This window comes from Sceloporus occidentalis, unplaced genomic scaffold (assembly GCF_023333645.1).
Source record: "Sceloporus occidentalis isolate IW3139 unplaced genomic scaffold, rSceOcc1.0.p SCAF_13, whole genome shotgun sequence".
Lineage (NCBI taxonomy): Eukaryota > Metazoa > Chordata > Lepidosauria > Squamata > Phrynosomatidae > Sceloporus > Sceloporus occidentalis.
In genome coordinates this window covers 1,830,863-1,855,388 of record NW_028316993.1, presented here as the reverse complement: position 1 = coordinate 1,855,388, position 24,526 = coordinate 1,830,863, and the positions used below count along the sequence as shown (strand labels likewise).

Here is a 24,526-nt window from a genome sequence, read left to right as displayed (position 1 = left end):
AAGTTCAATTTGGGTTTGAGCAACTCTTCATTTACTCTTCATAAACTGATTTTTGAGACAGGAGGCTTGCAAAAGTTAGTTTTTGGGACTATAACGCCCAGGATCCTTCAGCCAAAAAGGTCACACAGCCATGTTGGCAAGAGGATTTGGAGTTGTAGTCCAAATAATTTTACCAGTCTTTGTGGCGCTACCACTAACACTCAAAAAGTAGTCCTATTCTAATTAATAGATTTCCTCCCCCCCCCCCCCTTTCCTGGCTATTTAAAAAAAGACAATGTTGTGGGAAAACATGGAATGGCCGCAAACTGAGAACATCATCTGTGTCTCCACAAAATTCTATGAATGAAGCAGTACAATTTCACAATAAAACCACATCTGGAAGCTCCCTTAATTTGCTAGAGAAAAATTAGCTGTTTGGTCACCAAAGGAAATAGAAATTGGAAATATCCTTTTATTACTTTTCTTGGAAACTGACAGCCAGATCTCCGCTTCTCCCCAGTATTAATTCCAATTACAGTTACTCCTGGATGGTTTTCCTGTTGGGATCCTAGCTTTTACAAAACATTACTTTGTATTTTTAATCTAATCTTCACTTTTTTGTCTGACTGCTTTTATTTTACATTGACTTCAGTTTAGTTGAGTTTACAGAACCATGGAGTGAGAAAAGGCCAAACGTTCCTAGTGTATGCCATAACCTTTATTTCACAAATAGAAATTAGATCTGATGTGGTCAAAAAACATCAGAGGGTGGCCAGGATGACAAAAGGTTATTAATAGGCAATAACACACAAACTAGAAGAGGCTGCAGCAGTTTGCTTTTGCTTGAGTCCGCAGGATTCTGCACCTTTTGCTAAGTTAATTGGGTACAAACGACTTTCCCACTTTGAACCCAGTTGGCAACAAATGGGGAAAGTGGGAGGAGAAGACAGAAACCAGGACATTTAAAAAGTGGGTGAAAAATTGGGATGGCAGAGAATTAATTGGGACTGACCCTTCCAAATTGGGACAGTTGGTGGGTATGTGCTACATCTCACATATGAGTTAGAACCGGCAGCAACTTGGCATTAACCAACCCTTTTTGGCCCTTGAATTGCCCATTTGGGATAAAATGAAATATGGAGAGAGTGGCACCTGTAGCAAACAGAATTTGCTAGCAAGCCACTTTAGGAGACAGAACCAGAGGCTCCCCAGCAAAAACCGTCGCTGACCCAGTATTTGATGGCTTCCCAAAAGACTTTCTGATGGATTTTTAGGGTCCATACAAACAGGCCAAAATAAAGCTGCTTCGGATCACTTTGAGGTTTGTTGTTTAAATGATGCATGCATCCTAAGAGTCCAGAAGTCACACCAAAGCCATGCTCCAGTCCTTAGGACTGAAGCATGGCTTTGGCATGGCTTCGGGACTCTTAGAACGCATGCATCATTTAAACAGCATGCCTCAAAGTGACCCGAAGCAACTTTATTTTGGCCTGTCTGTATGGGGCCTTAGACAGTACACCTAGTTCTCATCTCTTGCTTTTCTGAAACCAGAGAAAAGAAGGAGTGGAAATGTTCAAGGGGGAACATATGTGCCACTGCCAGGGGCTTTTCCATCTCTGCTTTCCAAGTGCTTCCAAACGAATCCCAGCTGTGTTTGGAGGAAACTTTTTGACTTCCTAAGTGAAGATGAGAACGAAAGCTTTCCAGTCCTTCAACCCAAATGAGCAAAACAGACCTTCATCTCTCCACATTTCTCCTCCAAGAAAGCTGGGATGAAATGCTTTTGGACTGTTGCATCTAGCACTTAGTATGACATGTTATTAATTATCATCGCCATGTTGGAAACCCAGCCGTGACATTTACTCTGAGACAGGAACAGGGGCAGGGCAAGTTTTATGTCTCTGAAAGACTGATTTATTTGTTATCCCCTTCACCCTGGAAACTTTCTTCATAATGCTGGATAAGTATAGTTTGGGAGTACCTTATGCTGAAAGCAAAATAAATCACTCTCTTTGTGCTCATAGATACTCTTTGCCTTATTATGGTGCATTGAGAATTCAGGTGAGAACTCAGATAGCCTCCGCTGCAGCGGCTTGCTTTTGCCTGAGCCTCCTGGGAAGGGCATGATCCCATCCCATCCTTCCTTCTCTCCTGCTCCCAGTTAAGGGGGAAGGCAACCTACCTTCTCCAAGCGTTTTCCCGAGTGCCACCTTGTGGCGATCAATCATCACATCTCTCAGCTTCTCTTTCAGCTCCTCACTAATTCCCAGACTGTTCACTGCAAGAAATAATAAGGACAGGACATCATCATGGCGCATTACTAAACACAGCCTTTCAGAAACAAAAAGGGGGACCAAACGTCCAAAGACTTATCCAAGTGGCACACACAAAATAAAAGCCATAAACACTCATATAAATGTAAATCCCTGCTTCTTAGGCATGCTCAAAATGGAGGACATTTTGGAATTCCTCCTGGACAGAAGGTTGAAATGTAGGACATGTCCCGGAACAGGAGGATGTTTGGTCTCTCAGTGGATAGCAGGTGTTTAGACCCTCAGGGAACCATTATCCCTCAAGTACATAGGCAGCTTGGTGCGTAAGCTCCCAACAATTGCTCCGCCAGCATCCTTTTCAACTTCTGATACTACTGATAGGATCTCCCAAGCCCTGATTGGCTTCTAGCCCAATTTTCTGGTTGGCTGGGAGCCCTATAGAAAGCCTTTCAAGTCAAGTCAATCCTCCCACTCTTGGGTTTTTCGCTCATCGGTCAAGACCAAGGCCAATAAAATGGGGCTTCCCCACCACAGACAAAGCTCTCCTGACCTGGGGCTCTGATCTTCCTCAACTGGCTGCTTGCCTTATGACAGATCCTCATACTTTGACTCCAGCTCCCACTCTTCAGAAACAGCCTGAGGCTGCATTACACTTAACATTTGCTCTAAATGGACTTGGATAGTAAAAGGATTCCAGCTTGGAGCTAACACAGTCCTGAATTCCTTTTGTTGTTGTTCGGGATAGCTGTGTTGGCCATATAGCAAAGTACAGTATCATCCAAAATCCACAAAATGGAGATACTTTTATTAGACCAACCAAAATTCACATTATACATGTTGAAAGCTTTCAAAGCTCTGCTAGCTTATTCCTTAGGCAAAGGTGTTAAAATGATAGAGGAGAAAGAAAGAAAGAAAGAAAGAAAGAAAGAAAGAAAGAAAGAAAGAGGGACGATGTTAGTCATAGCCCTGCACTTGGTCAAGATGTTGTAGTTGTTGTTCTCTGTTCAGAAGGTATGGAAAGGTATTCATGCATTTATCTGCCTTCATGAGTATCCTTCCATACCATCTAAACTGAAGACAACAACCACAACATCTTGACCAAATGGAGGGCTATGACTAACATTGTCAATTCTTTCTTTCTCTTATATGATTTTTAACACCATATGATTTTTAACACCGGAAGAAGTCAGTGGATCTCTGAAAGCTTTCAACATGGATAAGATTAGAACTAGATGAAAAAGCAGGCTGGAGAAGCAGAAAGAGTGGGACTTATATAGGAAACGTCTGTTGTTTGGGGGTGAACATGGATTGAGAGGGGTCTACATGTTGGGAATGCCCTTTAATGCTGCTGGAGATAGGAAGCATTCTTGCTGAACCTTGGACCGGGCTGAATGTGCTCTGGACAGGCTTGAAAATGGGGCACACTCCTTGCATGACACTCACATGTGGCTTCAGTGGTACGGCGGCTATAAGATTTGCGGACACGGTAGTGAACCACCAGCTCCCCCTGCTCCATACTGGGTTCAAATGCTTCCCTGAAGAATGAACAGAAAGAAAGAAAGGCCATAAAACAGAAGGAATACCCTGCTGATGCGCATCAAGTTGACCTGTGTTTGCTAAAGGGCTGTGTAATGGGTATTGTTTCCTAGTGTCTGTTCTTTGCTTACCCATAGCGGGTCTCTTTTCTCCTCATCCGTGCAAAGAAGATGGTGATGAAGGTGGCAGCAGCCACGGCTGTGGCTATAGCGATCACCACGTACCACCAATGCCAGGAGAAGGCAGGCGTGGAGATTCCTACTGCGGAGAAGAACGCCAAGCGTTAACAGGGCAGAACTGTTCCAGGAACCATCCCATGTTCCATGTAAAGCTTTGACTATCTTGTTCTTGCATGCGGGGACAAATTGTTTCTGTAGTTTTCTCCCTGTCGTGGGAGAGGACGAATATTTCCGCACAGTTTTTAACCTGCCATTTGCACATCCCAAAGTGTTTTGGGGAATTGTTCTGTGAAAAAATACACACGGGTTTTCGTGGTCAAAAAGTAAAATAAAATAAAATCATACTTTTATGCAAACCCCATTTCTGAACCAGAAAACCATGTGTTTCCGGGAAAAGTGTGCAAAAACAATTCAGTACAAAACTAATTCAGTACACAACCTTTTTTCCTATTACAACCTGGACTTCAAGAATACAGAAGGGGATCCAGTGACTTAATCTCGGGCCAGGTATCATCCCAAAGGGAAAGTAGAACCATTTCACTGGCTACCCACTTAGTTCTGCCCCAGTCAACAATACCTCTTCATCCCCACTCTGAAATTGCAACCAAAGAAGTCAATCACTTTAACACATCCTTTAATCCAGGTCACCTTATCTGAAAAGATATATGTTCATTGGGAATATAGGTGAAGGTACATATATCGTGGGCTGCCATATTGTTGGGCTAGCCATTTGCATGGCACTCCCTACCCCATATTAGTCAATGGTGGTGCATGCCCCTGGGTCTGCTACCATGGGCACGTGCCCATCACCACCCATTGACTAATATGGGCTTCAGCTCCCACTATTTCCCCATCTGCAGGGGAAACCAGAACCAAACCACTACAGATGGGAAGGGTCCACTACATTCATAGTTCTCCCCATGCTCTTTTCTCCCTTCCTTCGCAATGAACACATACTCGAGGACCCTTTCACATCACGCAGTTATAGCACTATGATTCCATTTTAAGTGTCATGGCTTCCTCCTATGGAATCCTGGGATTTGCAGTTTGGTGAGATATTAAAGATCTATAGCTGAGGATTCCAAGTGTCTCTCCTTAACCTGCAAGTCCCAGGCTTCCATAACCATAATGCAGTTAAAGAGGAATCACAGCATAATAATGGTATAGTTTGAAAGGAGCTCCATACATATATATGCATAGACAGACTCCTTGCAGCATTCACCACTACTTAGCAGACATTTTGGACTAAGGAAATCACAAATCATTCTTAAAGTTAGCATGCCATCGGCAGTGATGCATGGCTTGACCTCTGGAAGGAGAACTTTTCAGAAGATAAAGGTTTCATTCCTTGACATCCCAACCCTCCCAGACCATTTCTGGTTCTCAGTAGAGCATTAGACTCTGCTTCTCACCTGGCAAGGCTTCTGGAAGATTTTCACCTGCCAGAGAGAAGAAAATGAAAACATTTAAGGAGTTTATTTGAATATGGATACTAACTGAGCCAAACGCAATGGCCAGGTTCCTAACAAACGGGGCTTCAATTAAAACCAGGCCATTTTCAGGACCCATCAAAGAGAACCAAAACAAAGCATGGCTCCCATTTTAGAGTTGGCTTTAAAGTCAATGACAATGCAAGGCTCCCAAAGCCACAACAAGTGGGACAGAAATTAAGACCAGGGGATCTTCAGTGATCAAAACCAGGCCTGAGATCACGGATTGCCAGACTCAGAACCACTCATGGAAAGCGGAAGCCAGGGCCCCTGAAACAACAACAACAACAACCCAGAAATCAAAAGCCACTTTGGGACAAACTGCCAGAATTTAATCTAGGAATATTGAAACCAGTTAGGAACTATTTTGCTAAAAAGCATAACTTTGGAAGCCGAATAACCTGCTCCTCCAATATATTTCTGATGTTTCTTAAAAAGATGTACAGGAATAGCTGGCTGCCAAAGCAAAACTTTTATTTATTTCTTAGTAGTGCTTTTAAGTATTTCCATCATTTCCCCCTTTTAATAAAAGAAAGCCTTTGATCTATTTGTTTCGATTCTGGGCTCATCCGGACAGGCTCATTTTCAGCTATTTTGTGCGTTACCATTTAATGTTGCTTCTTCATGTCCTCCTCCAGCTCTCCTTACTTTTCAAAAACCTCAATAAAAAGGCAACACATCCCACCATTTCCATTTAAATCTTTAGTACCCATCTTCTAGAAAGAGTGAGCAATAACAGTTTAAAAGATTGTAATAAGACATTGAGTCAATGCAAACCAGAAACACATCTGAAGGCTCAGGGCAAAGGGCAAGAGAACCGGATATACCAAAATCTAATGTCACAACCCACAATAAGGCTCAAGGTCTAACCCTTCTCTGCCAAAAAGTCCTGGTGCCTCACAAAATTACAGATCCCAGGATTCAGTAGTATGGAGCCATGGTCCTTAAAGCAGCATCAAACTGCATTATCTCTATAGTGTAAATGCACCCTGGGAGACCAGAGTTTCAATCCCCACTTGGCTACGGAAACCTACTGAGTGCTCTTGAGCAAAGCACCCTATTTGAGCCGCAAAGGGAACCTCCTCTGAAGAAATCTTGCCAAGAAAACCCTAGGACAGGCTGACAATATGCTGGAGTCAACTCGAAGGCACATAACAAGAACATCACACGCCCCGCTGCCTCCCATTTCGTACCAAAACCAGAGGAAGAAATCATGATGGCTCTGCTCCAGGGCCCATCGCCTGCATGTGTGTAGGCTGCAACCCGCACGGTCAGGTTCTGTACTGTTGAGTTTAGCATCAGGACGGTCTCATTGGTCAGCCCCACATCCACAACCACCTGGCAAGAAAAGGCGCAAATGCGTCAGGCAGGTTCATAGGGGGTCGAAACAGACTAGTGACGGGTCGTTGGGGAAAACTGGGTCCTACCTCAAGGGAGGACCAACTTACTTCAGGTGAGTCGCCACTCTGACAAACCAGCTTGTATCCACGTAAGATCCCATTGATGTCGCCCCGTGGCTCTTCCCATTGGATCACAGTACAGGTGCCATTTTGCGTGGCCATGATGTTCTCTGGTGCCGCAGAAGGCACTGTCATGGAAATTATTTTATTTTTTATTTGAATCCCACCTTTCTCTCAAAATGGGATTCAAGGTGGGTTACAATAATTAATAATAAATAGAGGTATTATAAAAACATGATTAAAGACATCTACAAACACTTAAAGCATATTTAAAACATCGCATATATATATATATATATATATAGAGAGAGAGAGAGAGAGAGAGAGAGACTCTGAAGGACTCTGGAGATCAGGGTTTGAATCCCTGCATGACCATATATATATGGTCAAGAAGGGATTCGAACCCTGATCTCCAGAGTCCTATGCTCAAACAACTATACCACGCTGGCAGAGTGATTCCCTGCTTGGTCATGAATCCCATTGGACACACTCTCAGCCCCAGAAAACCCTGTAATAGTGTTGCTTTAGGACCGTGATAAGTCACAAATTATTTGAAGGCACACGACAACAACAGCATGTTCCCCATACACCCGTGTGGGGTGGGAATTGTGTGACCCATCATATACAGGGCACACTTTAGGGCCAAACACAACCAATTTTGGGTTGGAAAATGGCCAATCGTGCCCCGAGAAGCCTCTGAGAAGAAGGGCTTGACCATTTAAAGCCTCCCATGAAATATCATCAGCTGCCCATCCCTGATCAAATCCATTATTTCTTCCATTCTTCTTCAGAGATCAAATCAAAATCCAGGAGGCTCAGCTTCTAAACCTGCCCATTTCTCCCCAGTTTCCAGCTTACCTCCTTCCAGGGTTTCCATTGCTACCCAGTGTGTCCATGGGGAGTTGCCTTCCCTGGAGCGACAGGACACACGGACATGGTACATGGTGAAAGGGCTCAAGTCTTTCAGAGTGTGGCTGAAGGGGGGCACGCGGAGGTTCTGGTTATAGAGCTCCCGGTCAGAGACGGTGCTGAGGTCCTCATTGGAGCGCACAGCCTGGGGAGAAGGGGTGATAGGATGGTTTTAAGAAGAGAAGGATGCCGGTGCGGGAGACATGAGAAACATACTGCATTGCTTTGGACCTGGTCAGTCTGTCATAGCCATTGCAGACTATTTGGGCTGCCATCCAAATATGGCACTCTCCTTTGTTTCATTGACAGAAGCCAACTGGGGCTGGCTGTTTACTCTTACTTCAGCACTGGTGATGGGACATTGTCTTCAATAGGCAGGGACGTTACTAGGGGCATGCAGAAGGTATGGACCACACTCAGAGAGGGTCTCTGCCTTCCGGTGTGGAGTGTATCTCCTCACTTATCCGCAGGTAGGCCAGGACTCCTGGAGACTGGAGGTTTTGGGAAGGACCTGGTCTACCCACCCAGAAGGAGCAAGAAGGCCAGCTGAGATGCTGTTGAAATGCCATGGTGAAATTTTGGAGGCCAGTCCCATTGCCAAATGGTGCCTGGATCCCTTCAGGACTTGCAAACAAAGTAGTTAGACTGGAACAGCCAGGGACACAGACATCCTTTTGGGTGCCCTGGTCCCCCAACCATCAATGGGAAGTATACCAGAGCCTTTCTTTTCCATAGCATCCCAATCTACTCCTGAAGGACCATTAGCTTGGTGGCTCTGAGCCTGGCCATGACGGCATGAGTTATCGCACTAACACCAGTACCATCTATTCATGTTCTCTGTGGGCTTCAGAAAGAGAAGCCCCACCTGGCCAATGGAGATGCCACAGAATTTTGAGACTTTGTGCATGCAAAGCATGTGCTCTACCACTGAGCTATGGCATCTCTCCTATAGGTAGACTCTTCCTCATGAACATTACATTTATGGTTTCCAGGGGTGGGACTCAAAAACTTATATTTCTCTCTCCTTCACTTGAGGCTACCTCCAGAAAATATATATTTTGATTATACAGATGGTAAATCACCCCCAGATGTATCAGCCTTCTACTTTTGGACAGCTTTAATGTGTTTTAATATGGGAGAATATTCAAAATGGCAATCCTGCTCCACCTCCATCCAGAAATGGTACAGGTCACTCTTTTTATCTCAAGCCTGCTTCATGAATTGGATTGGGGCAGAGAGAGTCCGCATGAATTATCACACCTCGGAAATCCCCTCTCTGTTATCAGTTTTGTTTCTTGGCTCCTGCTTTCCCTTGCTCAGCCTTTTTCAGTTCCCCATACCGGGGAGATGTCACATTTCATGGGACTGAGCCAGGAGGATGGGAGCGGATGTCCGACGGAAGCAGAAGTTGGACAGGAAATTGTTTCCAAAAATAAAAGAGTCCCTTTACAGGGCAGTAGTGGAAATGGCAGAGAGGCAAACTGGAGCCCTAGGATTCCTGGCTGGCTGCCTTACATCAAACCTCTGTTGTTCTAAGCCATATTTCTTTTTACCTGGATGGTGCAGAGCTCCAAGGCATAAGCCCCACTGGCCCCAGGCTCCCATGACACTTCCAAGCTGTGGTCACTGCGATGCACAAGGGACAAGTTACGTGGTCGTCCAGGTATCACTGTGGGAATAGCCAAGGAAAACAGGGGCACAAAAACATGGTTACTGTCTTCAGAAAAATCAAAACAAGAATATTTCATAGAAGATGTCTATTAGGGGTAGACATCATATTTGCAATTATTCATTTCCAAATCAAAAATGTATGTTTTTGTGCAGAACAGTGCAATTCAGACTCAGAGCCAAGCTAGAAATTAAATTAAAAGTGTACATATATCTGTATGGATTTCAAAAGACAAATTGTATCAGCTAGGCTCAAAGCAGATAATGAAAGGATCAGAGCAGGCAGTGGATGGTCTTAACTCTTTCCAGGCCTACAATGGTCCAAAGGAAAATCCCTTCTCAAAATCTTATATTTGCATTGGCAGGAAATCCCCTCACAATGGTTCCTCTCTCTGCAAAAAACAAATACCAGATTCATTCAGCAGATTTCCACCAAAACTACATCAGAGGAGGAAAGAATTAAATACTCTTCCCAATGCCTATTCTGATACAGTTAACTATCAGCTTTCCCCCCAATGAATGGAATTTGCATTTATGTGTTTGTTTGTTGTTAGCAACGAGCACCTTAAGTACAAAGATGCAGTCGACAACCCAAAATAGTCTTGACTATCAGCACAGGATGAATACTTATGTCAGGGTTTCCCCATAGATTGCTATATTGTCCCCAGCACAGTGCCCTACAACTTTCTCTCACCTGTCACCACTGCAGTTCGCGATGTGCTCACTCCCTTAGCATTGTTGGCTTCGCATGAGAAGGATGCACTGTGATTTAGACCTAAAAGACAAAAGCATGCATAGATTAATATTAACTAAATATGAATTGCAATTTTTAAATGGCAATGCTTATTGGTATTTGCACTTCAGTTCTAGGTTTGATATTCTGGTACTCTTGGTAGCCCTATAGTCTTCACAATATTCCTTTGAGGAACTCTCCAATTTACAGATGGGGAATGCTAAGACTTTGAGATCATTGTTTATGCTCAAGATCATACAATGAATCCAAGAACATGTATAGCCTTTCAGTTGTTCTCGATTCAAGATGGGGAATATTAAGACTTCAGGATCATTGTTTATGCTCAAGATCATACAATGAATTCAAGGGCCACAGAAAAATCCTCTTGACCTGATGTATTTGACACCAGGTCCTTAAGCAACTCTTTTTTAAAGAGCTGCAATGATCCACATCTTGGTAGTGAATAAGATATCGAACCGATTTGCATAGTGCTGCCTCGTTCCCAGAAATTGAGGCGCCTCCATTTTAAACCGAAAGGGTGGCAAGTGTGAATGGCAAGGAGAGATTCGGAAATGGAAAACGTAGTGGAAAACTGATCTGGTATTGCATCACTGCGGAGATCCAGATCTCCTTGGGACAAAACAATAAGTGTGAATGCCTCCTAGGAGTTACCTGACCACCATCTGCTTTAGTCAAGTGTGCCTCCCTTCCTTCTAATGCACAAAGCCTTCCAAAAACAGTCGTGAAATGGACCATAAGCTCAGAAGGCAAGGAGGCAGGATTCTCATTCTGCCTATAATTTGAGCCGCTGAAGTAAATCCACATTTCCTACTCCCACGCTAACATTGGACACAAGGGACTTCTAAAGGGTAACCTACAGCAGCCTTCACACACGCTCCGTCCTGTTTCAAATTAAAGGCAGACAAAACCCCAAGCGAACACCATTGGGAACACTCCTGGGATGTTCTTTCTTGCAGAGGACTATAGCATGCCAGAAACATCCCCCCCCCCCATAAAAAGAGAGCTTTCCATAACACCAACCTTTCCGTTCCCACACATACGTTGCAAAAAGAAAGAACAGCACAATAATAGCCCAAAAAAGCTATTGTTTAATCCTGTTTCCATCCTGCCTATGTGAATAAAAATGCTCACGTTACACTACAATTCGTATTGCTGCTGTTCAGCATTTTTACCATTTCTTCTTACTGTCTTGTGGAAGGAGGAGGCCAACTACAGTATTATGTAGGTTGAGTCTCCCTTATCTAAAATGCTTGGGACCAGAAGCGTTTTGGATTTTAGAGTTTTCCAGGGTTTGGAATATATGCATCTACATAAGGGACATCTTGGAGAGAGGACCAACGTCTAATGATGACATTCATTTCTGTTTCGTATATACCTTATACACATAGGAGTTTATCACACCAGGGCTAATTTTGGCATTAAAGAAAAAATAAAGTGCATTTAAAGCATCCTGCAAATAAAGCGAAAATGGCAAGTAATTGCACAAATGATTATCACACTCAATTGCGCAAATAAAGTGATATCGGAAATGCATTGTCACTGAAATCCCCAAAGTAAAAAGATGCGCATTAATGCTTCTTTGTGACCACTTTAATGGCGAGTTTTGCGCAACATTGTTTGAAATCGTCTCGAGTAATTATGCAATTTTTCTGGGCTAAATAATAATAATGATGATGATAATAATATTTATTTATAATCCACCTCTCCCTGGAGGATTGGGGCGGGTTACAATCAAAATAAAACATAGTAAAATAATAACAGTCCTGATCTCCTTCGTGTGATAAACCCCATAGTCTGAAAGTAATTCTATACATGACATTTTAAATAATTTTCTGTATGAAACCAAGTTTGTGGACACTGAGCCATCAGAAAGCAAAAGTGTCACCACTATCTCCACCACCCAGAAAAAAGCTTTGCTTTCTGGAATGCTTCATATTTTGGAATTCCACATAAAGGAGACTCAACCCATATTTACCCAAATTGCTGTAACTGAGTATTGTAGTTACACTGTAAACCCGTGGGTGAAGAACCAGAATGACATTGTTTTCTCTGAGCGAAACCACGTCCCTTCCCTTCCTGCCTCCTCCAGAGGAGCAACATCTGGGGACCAGTCTTGAGTCCCAGCTGGTATGTCCTGTTCCTCCCGCCCACCCGTCTGTGGTTTGGCTTTCCTTATGTCTGGCTCCAAATGTTGGCCCTTTTTCCATGCTTCAACTAGTCCCTTGAGCCAGGGCTCCTGGGCTTATTTATCCCTGGTTAGGGAGGAAGGAGGTTAGAATTGACAAGACAGTGCGCTGTGACACTGCGAAGGGACATCAGGAGCCAGAGGTTGGAAAAAATTCCTTTTGGGCACCACAGTTCCCATCAATCTCCAAACAAGTAGTTTCTGTGAAGTAGTTTCCCAGAAATTTTATTGTTGTTGCATGCTTTCAAGTCGTTGCCAACTTATGGCGACCCTAAGACAGATCTATTATAGGGTTTTCTTGGCAAGTCTCTTCAGAGGGGGTTTGCCATTGTCATCCTCTGAGGCTGAGAGTGTGCGACTTGCCCAAGATCACCCAATGGGTTTCCATGGCCGAACCAGGATTCGAACCTTGGTCTCTCAGTGTCCTTAGTCCAACACTCAAACCACTATGCCTTTACTTCAGTCTCCATCTCAAGAATTTGTGAGCATGACAGTGGCCACTCTCCCTTTTCCAGGGTTATTCAAAGCACACTTGTCTTTTTTGGGTGTAAACCCATACCTTCCAGCATTTCACAATGGAAAACCAGGAGACCTTATGCCCAAGCCCAAGCGACATCAGAGTGTGGCCAATGTGCCAAAAGTTATGAATGTGGAAAAATGTGGGAGTCCCTGCCAATTTGGGCCAGTCAGAAGGTCTGATGTACCACATATTTAGGGTTGTGTGCCATGCACAGGCTGGTTCACGGCACTTCAGTGACCCATCTGCAGCATAGTTGAAACATTGGACCCCAGGATCCTTTGCACTTTTGCAGAGGACAGTGGAAGTGTCCCTATGGATGAACGCCAAGAGCATCTATAACCTTTGCACGTGAAAAACAATACCTTGGGAAGAGAAGAATTATCTGCTGCAGTGAACCATGCTGTTCCAAAGACAAAAGCCAGCTTTATCATTAAGAACAAAACAAAACAAACTTCTGCTATCAAAAGAGAAAGAGAAATCACTTAAATGTATTTATCTCCAGAAGTCCACGCCTGTGAGCTTTACTCATTTTACAACAGGCCTCCTCTTTCGGAAAGTGCCTCCACCCAGTCCTGCTTTTTATGCATTGGGCACTTTTATGTGGCACCATCGCTCTTTCCTCCTCCCAAACCCTATGCTAACCTCACCTTTTTGGTGAAGCCCCAAAACCTGCCCTCAACCTACACTTGACTTATAGTCAAGTATATATGGTATATCCCATGTTTCTCCCAACAAGAGACCTAGGATGGCTCGTTACACAGATTTCATTACACAGATTAAAACAAGATTCAAACAAAATAAAGGTTTTATATCCCAGAATTCCATAGCATGAGCCATGACAGTTAAAGTGGTGTCAACCCGGATTATTTCTGCAGTGCGGATGCTGCCCTCATCAGCCAATCTGACTATACAGGTATGAAGGGGGAAGAGTTATCATTAATAGTAACACAGGCATTGGCTAATAGGTTCCTCTGACCCTTGTGCAACAATCTTGTATGTGTCACAGAGCATGAACCTAGTGTATATGTGTGCATATTTGCACAAAATACTGGATTTTATGATATGGGAAATGTGAGTCCTCCCCATCCCTTTCTTCAACAACCCCAGTGACAAATTTAGAGCTTTGGGAAAAGTGTTGTGATCCTCCGTACAACAACCAAGTTGCATTTCAAACCCAATTCTTTGGGGGAAAGCCCAGACAGAACAATATCCACCACTACCATGAATGCTATTTTCTGACCACCACGGCTCCTGCGAGGGCTGAGTCAGCCAGTGGGCACTCAGAGCCTGCCACCTGCACAAGCAGATGGCATTGACAAAAACCGAGGCGGGCAGGCTGGCAACGCGGTGGCACTGACATCACTGTGGGGAAGAAAGGAATTAGGGCAGAGTGCCACTGGCTGCAAAGGAGAGTGATGACAAGGGGAAAGACGGAGGCCATATACAGCCCTCTCACCATGCTGCATTCTGACCACATCATTCCTGTAAGGAATGAGTCAACAAGTGGGCAACTGCTGCCTGCTGTTGCCCGCTTAAGCAGATGGCACTGATAGAAAGGACTAGCCGGAGAGAGGGAACCCACTTAGGGGCATGAAATGCAAAGGCCTGCTGAGATAAAACCTAGCATCTGATTCCATCTAGCTTGCCACTGGGAACCAGCATGGAGTAGTGGTTCCAGTGTCGGACTACACCTCTGGAGACCGGGGTTCAATTCCTGCTTAGCCATATGAAACCCCCTGGGTGAGCTTGGGTACAAGTCACTAAAGTGAAAAACACTCATATTAATATAAATTCATGCTTCTTAGTCATGCTCAAAATGGAGATTTTGGGATTCTTCCTGGACAAAAGGCTGAAATGTAAGACATGTTCTGGAAAAGGAGGACGTCTTGTTACCCTGATCACAGTCCAACCTTACTTGGCCACAGGCTTCCCAGTTTTCATCTGTGAAATGTTGGAAGGTATGTAGAGATAAAGAGCTCTGAGAGGCAGCGTGCCGTAGTTGTTTGAGAGTGTTGGATTATGACTCAGGAGACCAAGGTTTGATTCCCAGATTGGTTATGAAGCCCACTGGGCAAGTCACACTCTCTCAACCTCAGAGGAAGGCAATAGCAAACTTCTTTGAACAAATCTTGCCAAGAAAACCCCATGACAGTGTCCCAATGCACTCTTTCTCTGGCTAAAGAAAGAATGATTTCTCTCTCTCTCTCTCTCTCTCTCTCTCTCTCTGCAAAGTCTCAAAAAGTGGCAATTCTCTTTAAAATGAGTTGAACCCCTACCTCCTGTTTCAACATTTTAAAAGCTATGTGGGTATTTTTTCCCTTTCAAAACTAGAAGATGACTTCTGATTGCTTCTGGTTTTGCTTCATTTTCTTATGGTTTGGCATTTTTGGCAACACACAGCCCTCGGAGGGTCCCAGGGGCAGAATATTGACCCTCAGATCTACCGCAGTTCTCCAGCCCCGCCTTAAATAAAAAAGTTGATTCTGGTCTTTCTGCATTCCAGAAATGCACCCTTCCTCTCTGTAGCTGTTGGACTCTAACTTATTTCAACAATTGTGTCGTGTAAAAAAGAATTCCGCGGATTGCAAAAAGTGTATGTGACTTGTTTTGCATAGTCTATACATAAAAGACAGAGGCGTTGGTTTTAAGTATTGGAGGAAAGGGGGAAGAGGAGGAGGAATGAAAGGCAGATTGCTTCTGGGGCTGCATCCACACTGCAGAAATAATCTACTTTGGCACCACTTTCACTGCCACGGCTCAGTGCTATGGAATTCTGGGAAGTGTAGTTGGTCCTGGCAGAGCAGAGTGGGGAACTGAACCCTAATCTCACAGTATCCTAGTCCAAAACTCAAACATCATTCTCTCAATTTCTCCACTTTCCAAAGGCTCTCCTGGCTGAAATCCCCCAGGATACCGGATCCCAGTTCCTGACTCAGACGTGTGTCATCTCCTGCCCAACATTCCCTTTCCTTGACTCATTAACTGCCATGACAAGGAGGCCAAATTAACCGAAGAAAGACAAAAAGGAATGGCAGGCATGTCGGGTGAGGCAACGCTTACAGGCACACACCCCATTCGAGCGTGGTGCAGTTTTCTATCCGCAAAGGAGAGAAGGACAGCATGTGTTTAATACAAGTATATCAATGAAGACAAATATATGGGTTCTTGAACAGATCAGGCCAGGGATCTCCTTGGAAGCAAAGATGATCAAGTTGAGACTATCGTGCTTTGGCCACATCCTGAGATGGCACGGATCACTGGAAAAAACAATAATGCTAGGAAAGGTAGAGAGGGTAGAAGAAAGAAAAGAAGACCACAAACCAGAATGAATCAGGATTTTTTTGTCAAGGGCTTGCAAGATCTGGGCAAGACTTCAATGGAAGATTTGGATTCTGGGGTTGCCATGTACAGAACTGACTAAAGGACAGCTAACAACAACAAATCAATGAGAGAGAGGGACTTTCTGGAGCCAAGTTCCTCTTCTAGGGATGGACATCAACCTCGAAGAAAGAACTGAAAGTCCTTTCAGTGGCACAAAGTTTTGCTTCCCATGGGGCAGGTGGACATTGGGGTTTTTTGTCCCATTGTTCACCAAACAGGTCTGACAGTCTTGGGAGGTGTATATGTGGAACCATGTCAAAACTCTGCCAAACCTGTTTGACTAGAGGCAACAAAAGAAACAGGTCCGCACTTTGGGAGAGGCGTGCCCACATAGTCCAGGAGCCATTCCTCCTCCAAATTGCTTTTGAATCCCAGGGGGCAAAACCAAACAACAAAAAAAGAAGTGCCTGGAGAAAGGTGCCGTGAGAATTGGAACCTACGTTGTTATTATCTGTATTGTAAAGAAAATAGATGCCCAGGCCAAGAAAGGTTTATCAACACAGATGGCGAGAGCCAAAACAGGACAGAGCTTTAGGGCCATAACTGCACATCACCATCCTGAACGACAAGGACAATCCCAATTTGTCATCCCACTTTTTCATCCCACTGCTTTAACTGCCCTGGCTCACTGCTAGGGAGTCCTAGGAGCTGTAGTTAATTGTGTCACCAGAGGTCTCTGCCAGAGAAGGCTAAATGTCTCACAAAACTACATTTCCCAGGATTCCCTAGCACTGAGCCAGGGCAGTTAAAGCAGTCTCAATCTGGATTATTTCTGCAGTGTGTTTTGGACCCTGGTCTCCAGAGTCTTTGTCCAATGCTCTCACTTCAGTTCAAAAGGGCAAAAGTAGTTTGCATTCCATTCATTCAGCTTGGGGCTGGTCTTTTCCTTCCCAGTAATTTCTTGCAAAACCAAACTGCTGCTGCTTCTCCTAGCTTGCATCCTCGCCCTTCCTTTTTATAGCTTTTTCCATCTGGACCACACTCTGATGTTGCTTGGCCACATGTGTCCCAGTTTTCTTCTGTGAAATATCAGAGGGCATGAAATTGACCCGGTTAGTTTCTCAACACCATCCCCAATCCCATGCTTTGATCAGCTTAACATGCTAAAACCCAGCAAGTGGGGCTTTTCCTGCCACGGAGATGCTGAGTGATGGGAAGTTACTTCATCCAGCATGCCCAAGTATTGCTGATTTAGGGCTCTGAACTGCAACTTTCACTTGAATAGTTGTATAAATCTGGATATGGTTGTGAAAGCTGGACAACAGTGAAGAAAGCTGATAGGAAGAAAATCAACTCATTTGAGATATGGTGCTAGAGGAGAGTTCTAAGGATACTGTGGACTGCTAAAAAGACAAATAAATGGATCCTAGAGCAAATCAAGTTTTCAAACAGAGGCTGGATGGCCATCCGTCAGGGATGCTTTGATTTAGATTTCCTGCATGGCAGGGGGTTGGACTGGATGGCCCTTGGGGTCTCTTCCAACTCTATGATTCTAAGCCTAAACTCTCCCTTGAAACCAAGATGTCTAACTGAGGCTGTCATACTATGGTCATATCATGAGAAGGCAGGTGGTGGTGGTTGTGTGGCTTCAAGTCATTTCTGGCTTATGGCGACCCTAAGGCAAACCTATCATGGAGTTTTCTTAGCAAGTTTCTTCAAGAAGAAGATCAATCAATCAATCAATCAATCAATCAAATATCAATCAAAAGACCTAAAAGGATGGAAATCCAGTTCTGGTTGTCAAGTGTGTATGGTTTTTTTTTTTTTTTAATGTGCCAGTGATTTCCAAAATGTTAGTCCTCCAGGTATTTTGGACTTGAATTTCCAGAGGCTCTAGCCAGCTTTGCTAATAATCAGGAATTCTGGGCTCCAAAGTCTAAAACATCTGGACGACAAAAGTTTGGGAACCTCTGTATTAAACAGTTGCAAGAGGCCTTGCAATATAGGTGAAGGGTCCATTGTTGCTCTGGAGTCTAGTGGGATCAGCAACATGTCCTCTTTTTTGGCCAGAAAAAAAATTTGATGATACCAAAGAAGATGAAGGCCACAAAAGCGGACTACAGGTTGCCCACTCTTGGCATAGACTTTCGCGTGGAGCCACTGGGTCCAAAAACGTTGGACTTGGGGCAATGTCTTGAAGAGACTCTCTTGTTGCCCTGATGAAGTTTCTATTCCAGGAGGAACAAGGAATGTCCCTTGGACCACAAAACCCTGCCGGAACCACTTCCTCTTGCCCAGGCGTCTAGTTTGGCTGTGTGCAACCCCACACATGTGCCGCATCAGCAAAAGAAAAAGATGGGGGAAAGGCTCCCACAGTAGCTGGCTTTGGCTAATTGCTCACCAGCTTCCAACAAAAAGGACCAGCGGTGAGGATGCTGGGAAGCTGCCGGGAACAAGACCAAAAACGCACTGGAGCTGATCATCAAAGCAGCGGAAAAGGAAATGCCAGCAGACAGAGCCAGGCAAATCCGGGAGTGCAAAAGCAACAGAGAGCTGGAGAGTTAGCTAAAGTTACTTTTTGAGGACCACAACTCTAAGGAAACCTCAAGCAGCCAGGCTAGCAGCCACGCTGGCTGGGAAATTCTGGATGTTAGAATCCAAAAGTGCAATATTTCCCAGCTCTGGGTGAGAAAAGATTCTTCCCTAAAATGCCAGGGAAGCATACTGTCCAATATTTCATAGATGAAAACTGCGGTGCGTGTGGCCAAGCAACATCAAGATGGTCGGACAGGAAAAGTTATTGTGAAGAACACACAAGCTATAAGATAGGGCAGCAGTTTGCTTTTGCCTAAGCCTAATGGAAAGGGCAGGAATCTGGACCTGAACAGACAGGCCAAAATGAATCTGCTTCGGGTCACTTTGGAAGTGTGTTGTTTTAATGATGCGTGCATCCTAAGAAGCCAGAAGCCACGCCAAAGCCATGCTCCAGTCCTAAGGAGAGAGATAAGATGGGAGCAAAAGGGGACAGAAAGCCATGGACACTTGAGCTCCCTGAAGCAGGAAAAAGAGGATGGAGATGAAATAAAGAATTAATCTGATACCCTTGGTTCTCCTTCCACTGGACTGTGCGACAACATATCTTCCATGTTAGAAGGAATGGTCCCAACTAATGCTCTGCCTTTTTGCTTTTTCAATTGCTGTAAAAAAATCTCACTTTCTCTTTCCTGCTTCCACTTTTCCCCTTTGACCTGGGCTTATCTTAATAGCTGCAAATGCTCAAAGTGAAATTAAAAAAATGTTTGCACTCAATGAACTCAGCAGAAGGGAAAGAAGTATGTGGCAGAACCTTGCCCTTCCCAAGAGGCTCAAGCAAAAGCATACTGCTGTAGTACCTCCTATCTTATCTGTTCATCTGCATTAATAACTCTTCCCATCTCGACCTTGCTCTGATTTTGCCTGGCCATTCATCATGTCCCAGTTTTCATCTGCGAAATGTTGGCTGGTCTGTGTGATTCATGGCATTGCCCTTCCCTGCTGCGCCAGGAACAAGGGGGAAAGTCCTGGCATGCATACCCCCCCTACCCACAATAAATTGCCATGCTCCACATTGCCTATCTGTTTGGCCTACTTTACAGGGTTACGGTAAGGATTACGCCAATGAGGAATGTAAAACAAGGTGTCGTTTCTAACCATCGTGAGCAACAAGGGCCATAGATGGCCGCGCATACAGACACACATGCCTGCCCACTGCCCAATTGGTATTTGGCAACCTTTGCTGTGGGGCACGCCTGTTCCCACGCTCAGAGCAAACCCCCTCCTCGCCCGAGCCATTGGGAACCAACCTCCATAGAAAAGGGAACAAAAGAGGCTGTGGGTTGGGGACAGGCCTGGCTTTGAGGGTATTGGGGGGCATGAGACAATTAGCAAAGACAGAAATGCCGAAGAGAGGGAAAGTGGGCTCATGAAGCGAGGCTGAAAGGAAGGCGAGAATAGGGGGTCTCATGCATTCACTTCCCTCCCCTTCTACAGCCATTCCTCAGCTGAGCCAAAGCAGAGCTGCTGGGAGACTCAAAATCCCCTCTTTGCAAGCCAGTGGAATGGAGAGGAAAATACAAATACAAATAAAAGGCTGCTTTTTTGGCTCAGCCGCCCCGATAGGGAAAATGAGATACAGGAGTTGAAAACAAAGCTCAGTCCGAACCAGGGCTCCTTTTGGACTCAGGCTGAAAACTACTATTTTCAGCCCCTGGGTCAGTCGGCCCCCAGAACATGCCAAGCAGGTGAAAAAAGGTTGTGCATAGAAGCTGCTGTTCCACATTGAGAGAGAAGAGTGCCTTTATACGTTGAATAACCTAGAATGTGTTCCCACACCACAGGGATTAGCATTTAGGGCTCCCGAGATGAACGTTGGGACCCTTCACAGCCAAAAAGCTTCGACTGGAGAAAATCTAGCAGCAGTTAAGAAAAACAAAGCCACAAACTGTAAATGGAGTTTAGGAAGGAAGGAAGGAAGGAAGGAAGGAAGGAAGGAAGGAAGGCATATAATGTCTAATACTGGAACCTCCAGGGCATGTACAGATTGAGATGATAGGGACCCACCCCAAACGCCAGATGTGTCTCTGGAAGGACTTTCTCACTCACACAGATATATAGCTATATAGGGCTTAATCCACCCACTGCTCACACAAGTATAGCTACAGGAGAAGGGAGAAAACTACGGCATTGTCCTGTCCCAAATAGGAATTCTAACCTCCCCAATGAAGTTTTCCATCACTTTGCAAAATATCTAGCACTGCAGTCACTCAAAACGTGACTTGGGCATTCAGAAACACAGCTTAAGAGTCCAAAGAAAAGAGGCAAGCAATGACCAAAGGAAGGCAAACACTACAAACAAAAAAGTCTGTAAACATCTCATGCTCTGCAATGCTAGAAATGTAGGGACTAAAGGAAAATTTAATGAAGGGGCAGAATCCATATTCTCATTTTCCTTGTTCCCATATCAGCCTGGTTGGCATGGATGGGGTCTGCTATGCTTTTATATGGCTTCTACTCATTTTCACAGCCAGCATAGTGGCCTTAACCAAGTCACACTCTCTCATTCTCCGAGGAAGGCATCGACAAACCTTCGCTGAACAAATCCTATCGAAAAAACCCTACGATAGGATCTTAGGGTCACCATAAGTCAGAAATAATTTGAAGTACACAACAACTCATTGTCATACGTCTTCCACAGGAAAAGCTACAACAGGGAAGGATTGTGGCTACCAATCCTGCAGTCCTGGGTGACAGCCCAAGCTCCTGCCATGAATACCATCCTTGTGCCTTATAGCAACAGCAACATCAGTTACATTTCTATACCGCTTACCAGTGAACTCAGCACTCTCTGCGCGGTTTGAAATCTGTAAGCCAATTGCCCCCAACAAGCTGGGTACTCATTTTATTGACCTACAAAATGATGGAAGGCTGAGTCAACCTTGGAGCCCTGGGATCAAACTCACAACCTTGTGGCTGTAGCACTGGCATTGAACTACTGCACAACCAGGGCTCCTTATAGGGTTATGCCTCTGGATTATAGTCACTTTTCCTATTTTCTGAGCAAGAGAAATGAACGCAGTTGGAAGCGACTCACCTTTCATCACCAACATGGAAGGGGTCTGGGCCAATGGGTCAACCAAGGAGTTGAGGGGAATGCTGTCTTGAAGCCAGATCACCAGGACTGGTTCTGGGGGTCCTTGGGCCCTGCAGCTGAGGTTGAAAGGGGTGTTGGCAATGACTTCTAGATCCTGAGGCTCATCCGTAAAAAAAGGAAGACCTGGGCGAAAAAATAAAATACTCAGCAAACAAACACAATCGAACTCCAGTCTGGTGTCCAGGTGCAGAAAAGGAGACTCATCATCATCATCATCATCATCATCATCATCATCATCATCAATGTACATCTTCCCTTCCTCCCAGATTGAGACACAAGGCAGCTCCCCAATTAAAAAGTAGTAGCATATACTTCAAAATATAGAAAAGCCAACATTAAAATTGCACCCAACTGTGAACTATATTTAAACAATGTAAAACATTTTTAAAAATTAATTTTACAATTTAATTTAAAAATCAGAAAAAGAGTTAAAGACAGTTGCATTTAAAACAATGTTGTCGTTGGCAAGGCTTCCAGGTCAGTAAATAATGGCTATCCACTGGCTCTATTTTTCCTGGTGTTTATACTAGATTTAGAGGTAGGTTTATGGTGAGCAGCTATAAGTGAAGGAAGCTATCTCCAGGATAGTTGGCCACCATAAATAAGAAAGAGGAGCGGATTGTGACCTGGGCATCACTACAGCACCAAAATGCTTCATCTTATCCTGGCCTAGAAAAGTACAAGGATGCAAAATTATACAGAAATGTTGGTTCAATGTGTTAGACCTGATCAACTATCTCAGGTACAGTCCCTACTTTTGATGCAACCTATACTTGGCAACATTTTGATGCTGGCACAGCGATACCCAGGTCACAATCCAGTCCTGTTTCTTATTTATGGTTGCCAACTATGCAGGAGGTAGCTTTAAAACGTAATTGTTCTGACCCACCTTGAATTCTTCGGAGGCTCAGCAAAGCGTGGGATTCTGTCATTAGCAGGAAGATTAAGCACCACATGAAAAGCTAGGCTGGGAAAAGCTAACCAAAGGTTTTTCTTTCTTAGTCACCTGAGTACCGTTCTTGCAGTAGGCCTGCGATCTTGACAGATCAGTAGCACAGCTCAAAAAATACAAGTTATGTACACATATGTACATATAGCGTTTGATCAAAGTAGTGGAGTCAAGTCTTACAGGATCAAACCCCGAAGGTTTAATGATCATCAGTGACTATGAGATTACCTGTCAATCTCCCACACCTTGTGTCCCCCTGTATCTGCCGATTTTAGATGATTTTCCCTGATAGCTGAAGAGCAAAGGGATTTTCCAAGCCAGCCAACATGTGGTTATGAGCTATCTTTGGGATAATCCGAAGTATTTTAGGGTGGCTTTATACCAAGTGGGCAAAACCCATTAGCTTTACAAAAGACCTGCTCCAGGTGAAGATGAAAACTGTGACAAATGGCAAGAGAGATACACAGACAGGTGGATAAATACTCCTTCTTCCTTTTCTTTAAAGACAGAGGCAGGGATGGAAGGTGCATAATGTATGAGAGACAGCATGGCATAGTAGTTTGAGTGTTGGCCTATGACTCTGGAGACCAGGGTTCTATTCCCAACTCAGCTATGAAACCCACTGGGAAAGTCACACTCTCTCAGCCTCAGCAGGCGGCAATGGCAAACCTCCTCTGAACAAATTGTGGCAAGAAAACCCCATCCTAGGTTCGCCTTAGGTTTGTCCATTGGAAATTGGAAATTACTTGAAGGCACACAACACAACAACAACAGGAGCCTATAGATGATCCCCTTCCAAAATAGACCTGTTGAAGGTAAAATAGAGAAAGATTGGGAGAGAGAGAGAGAGAGATGAGTTTATCACACGGGAGGAATTTCTCTTAATTTCGAATGAAAAGAAAGTGGGGCCAGAACGCATTCACATGAATTCCCTAGTTCAGCGAATTTATGTGAATGTGAATTGCATCCGAACTGACTTCCCATTGCCTGAAAATAGCTTACCATTGCCTGAAATTGCGTCTGATCGCCTCTCACGCAATAATGTGAAACCCCATGATTGTGTTCGGACTGACTTCCCATTGTCCCAAATTGCGTGTGGTAGTCTATCACGCAATAACGTGAAACCCCATGATTGCGTTCGGATTGCCATTGGATTATACTTCCAATTCTCCATGTCTGATAAACTCCAATGAGAGAGATTTTACCTTCCAGTTGCAGGTAAGCTTCACCAGATAAGACTTCGGATCCGTTCACCAAGGCTACACACTGGTAGTTTCCCATGTCTGAGAGCTGTACCATTGGGATGCTGTGGAGGCAAGAGGGGAAGAGATGAAAATGTTCACACCGTTCATTCATCCGGTTTCCCGGCTCCTGAATTCTGATATTGATCTGAGACAAGAGCTCTCAAATTTTACTCCTTAAAGGAGAATCTGAACTCCTTAAAACAATAGTACTTGTTTTTTGAACTTTGTATTTTTAGTGCTTATACTGTTTTAACCTGATTGTTTTTAAATTTTGTTAGCTGCCTTGAGCGCCTGGATCGAGAAGAAGGCAGAATAATAATAAGAATAATAATAATAAGTATACTGCATCTGGCCATGGAGGGTCATTTCT

At 44.2% G+C, this 24,526-nt stretch overlaps 1 protein-coding gene across 4 annotated transcripts in view; it reads right to left on the bottom strand.

Annotated features, from left to right (window-relative positions):
• AXL (AXL receptor tyrosine kinase) overlaps positions 1–24,526 on the bottom strand; it is a 51,287-nt gene that overhangs the window by 11,637 nt on the left and 15,124 nt on the right. For 3 of the 4 annotated variants that reach the window (XM_089478255.1, XM_089478253.1, XM_089478257.1), the window contains 11 exons: positions 24,118–24,218; positions 21,904–22,086; positions 10,189–10,269; positions 9,380–9,495; positions 7,776–7,971; positions 6,906–7,045; positions 6,651–6,795; positions 5,380–5,406; positions 3,920–4,049; positions 3,696–3,787; positions 2,162–2,257 (listed from right to left, as the gene is read on the bottom strand). In XM_089478255.1, coding sequence (XP_089334381.1) covers positions 2,162–2,257; positions 3,696–3,787; positions 3,920–4,049; positions 5,380–5,406; positions 6,651–6,795; positions 6,906–7,045; positions 7,776–7,971; positions 9,380–9,495; positions 10,189–10,269; positions 21,904–22,086; positions 24,118–24,218 — 1,307 coding nt within the window. The remainder of the gene's footprint in view (positions 1–2,161; positions 2,258–3,695; positions 3,788–3,919; positions 4,050–5,379; positions 5,407–6,650; positions 6,796–6,905; positions 7,046–7,775; positions 7,972–9,379; positions 9,496–10,188; positions 10,270–21,903; positions 22,087–24,117; positions 24,219–24,526) is intronic. The other variant, XM_089478256.1, reaches the window with a different exon arrangement.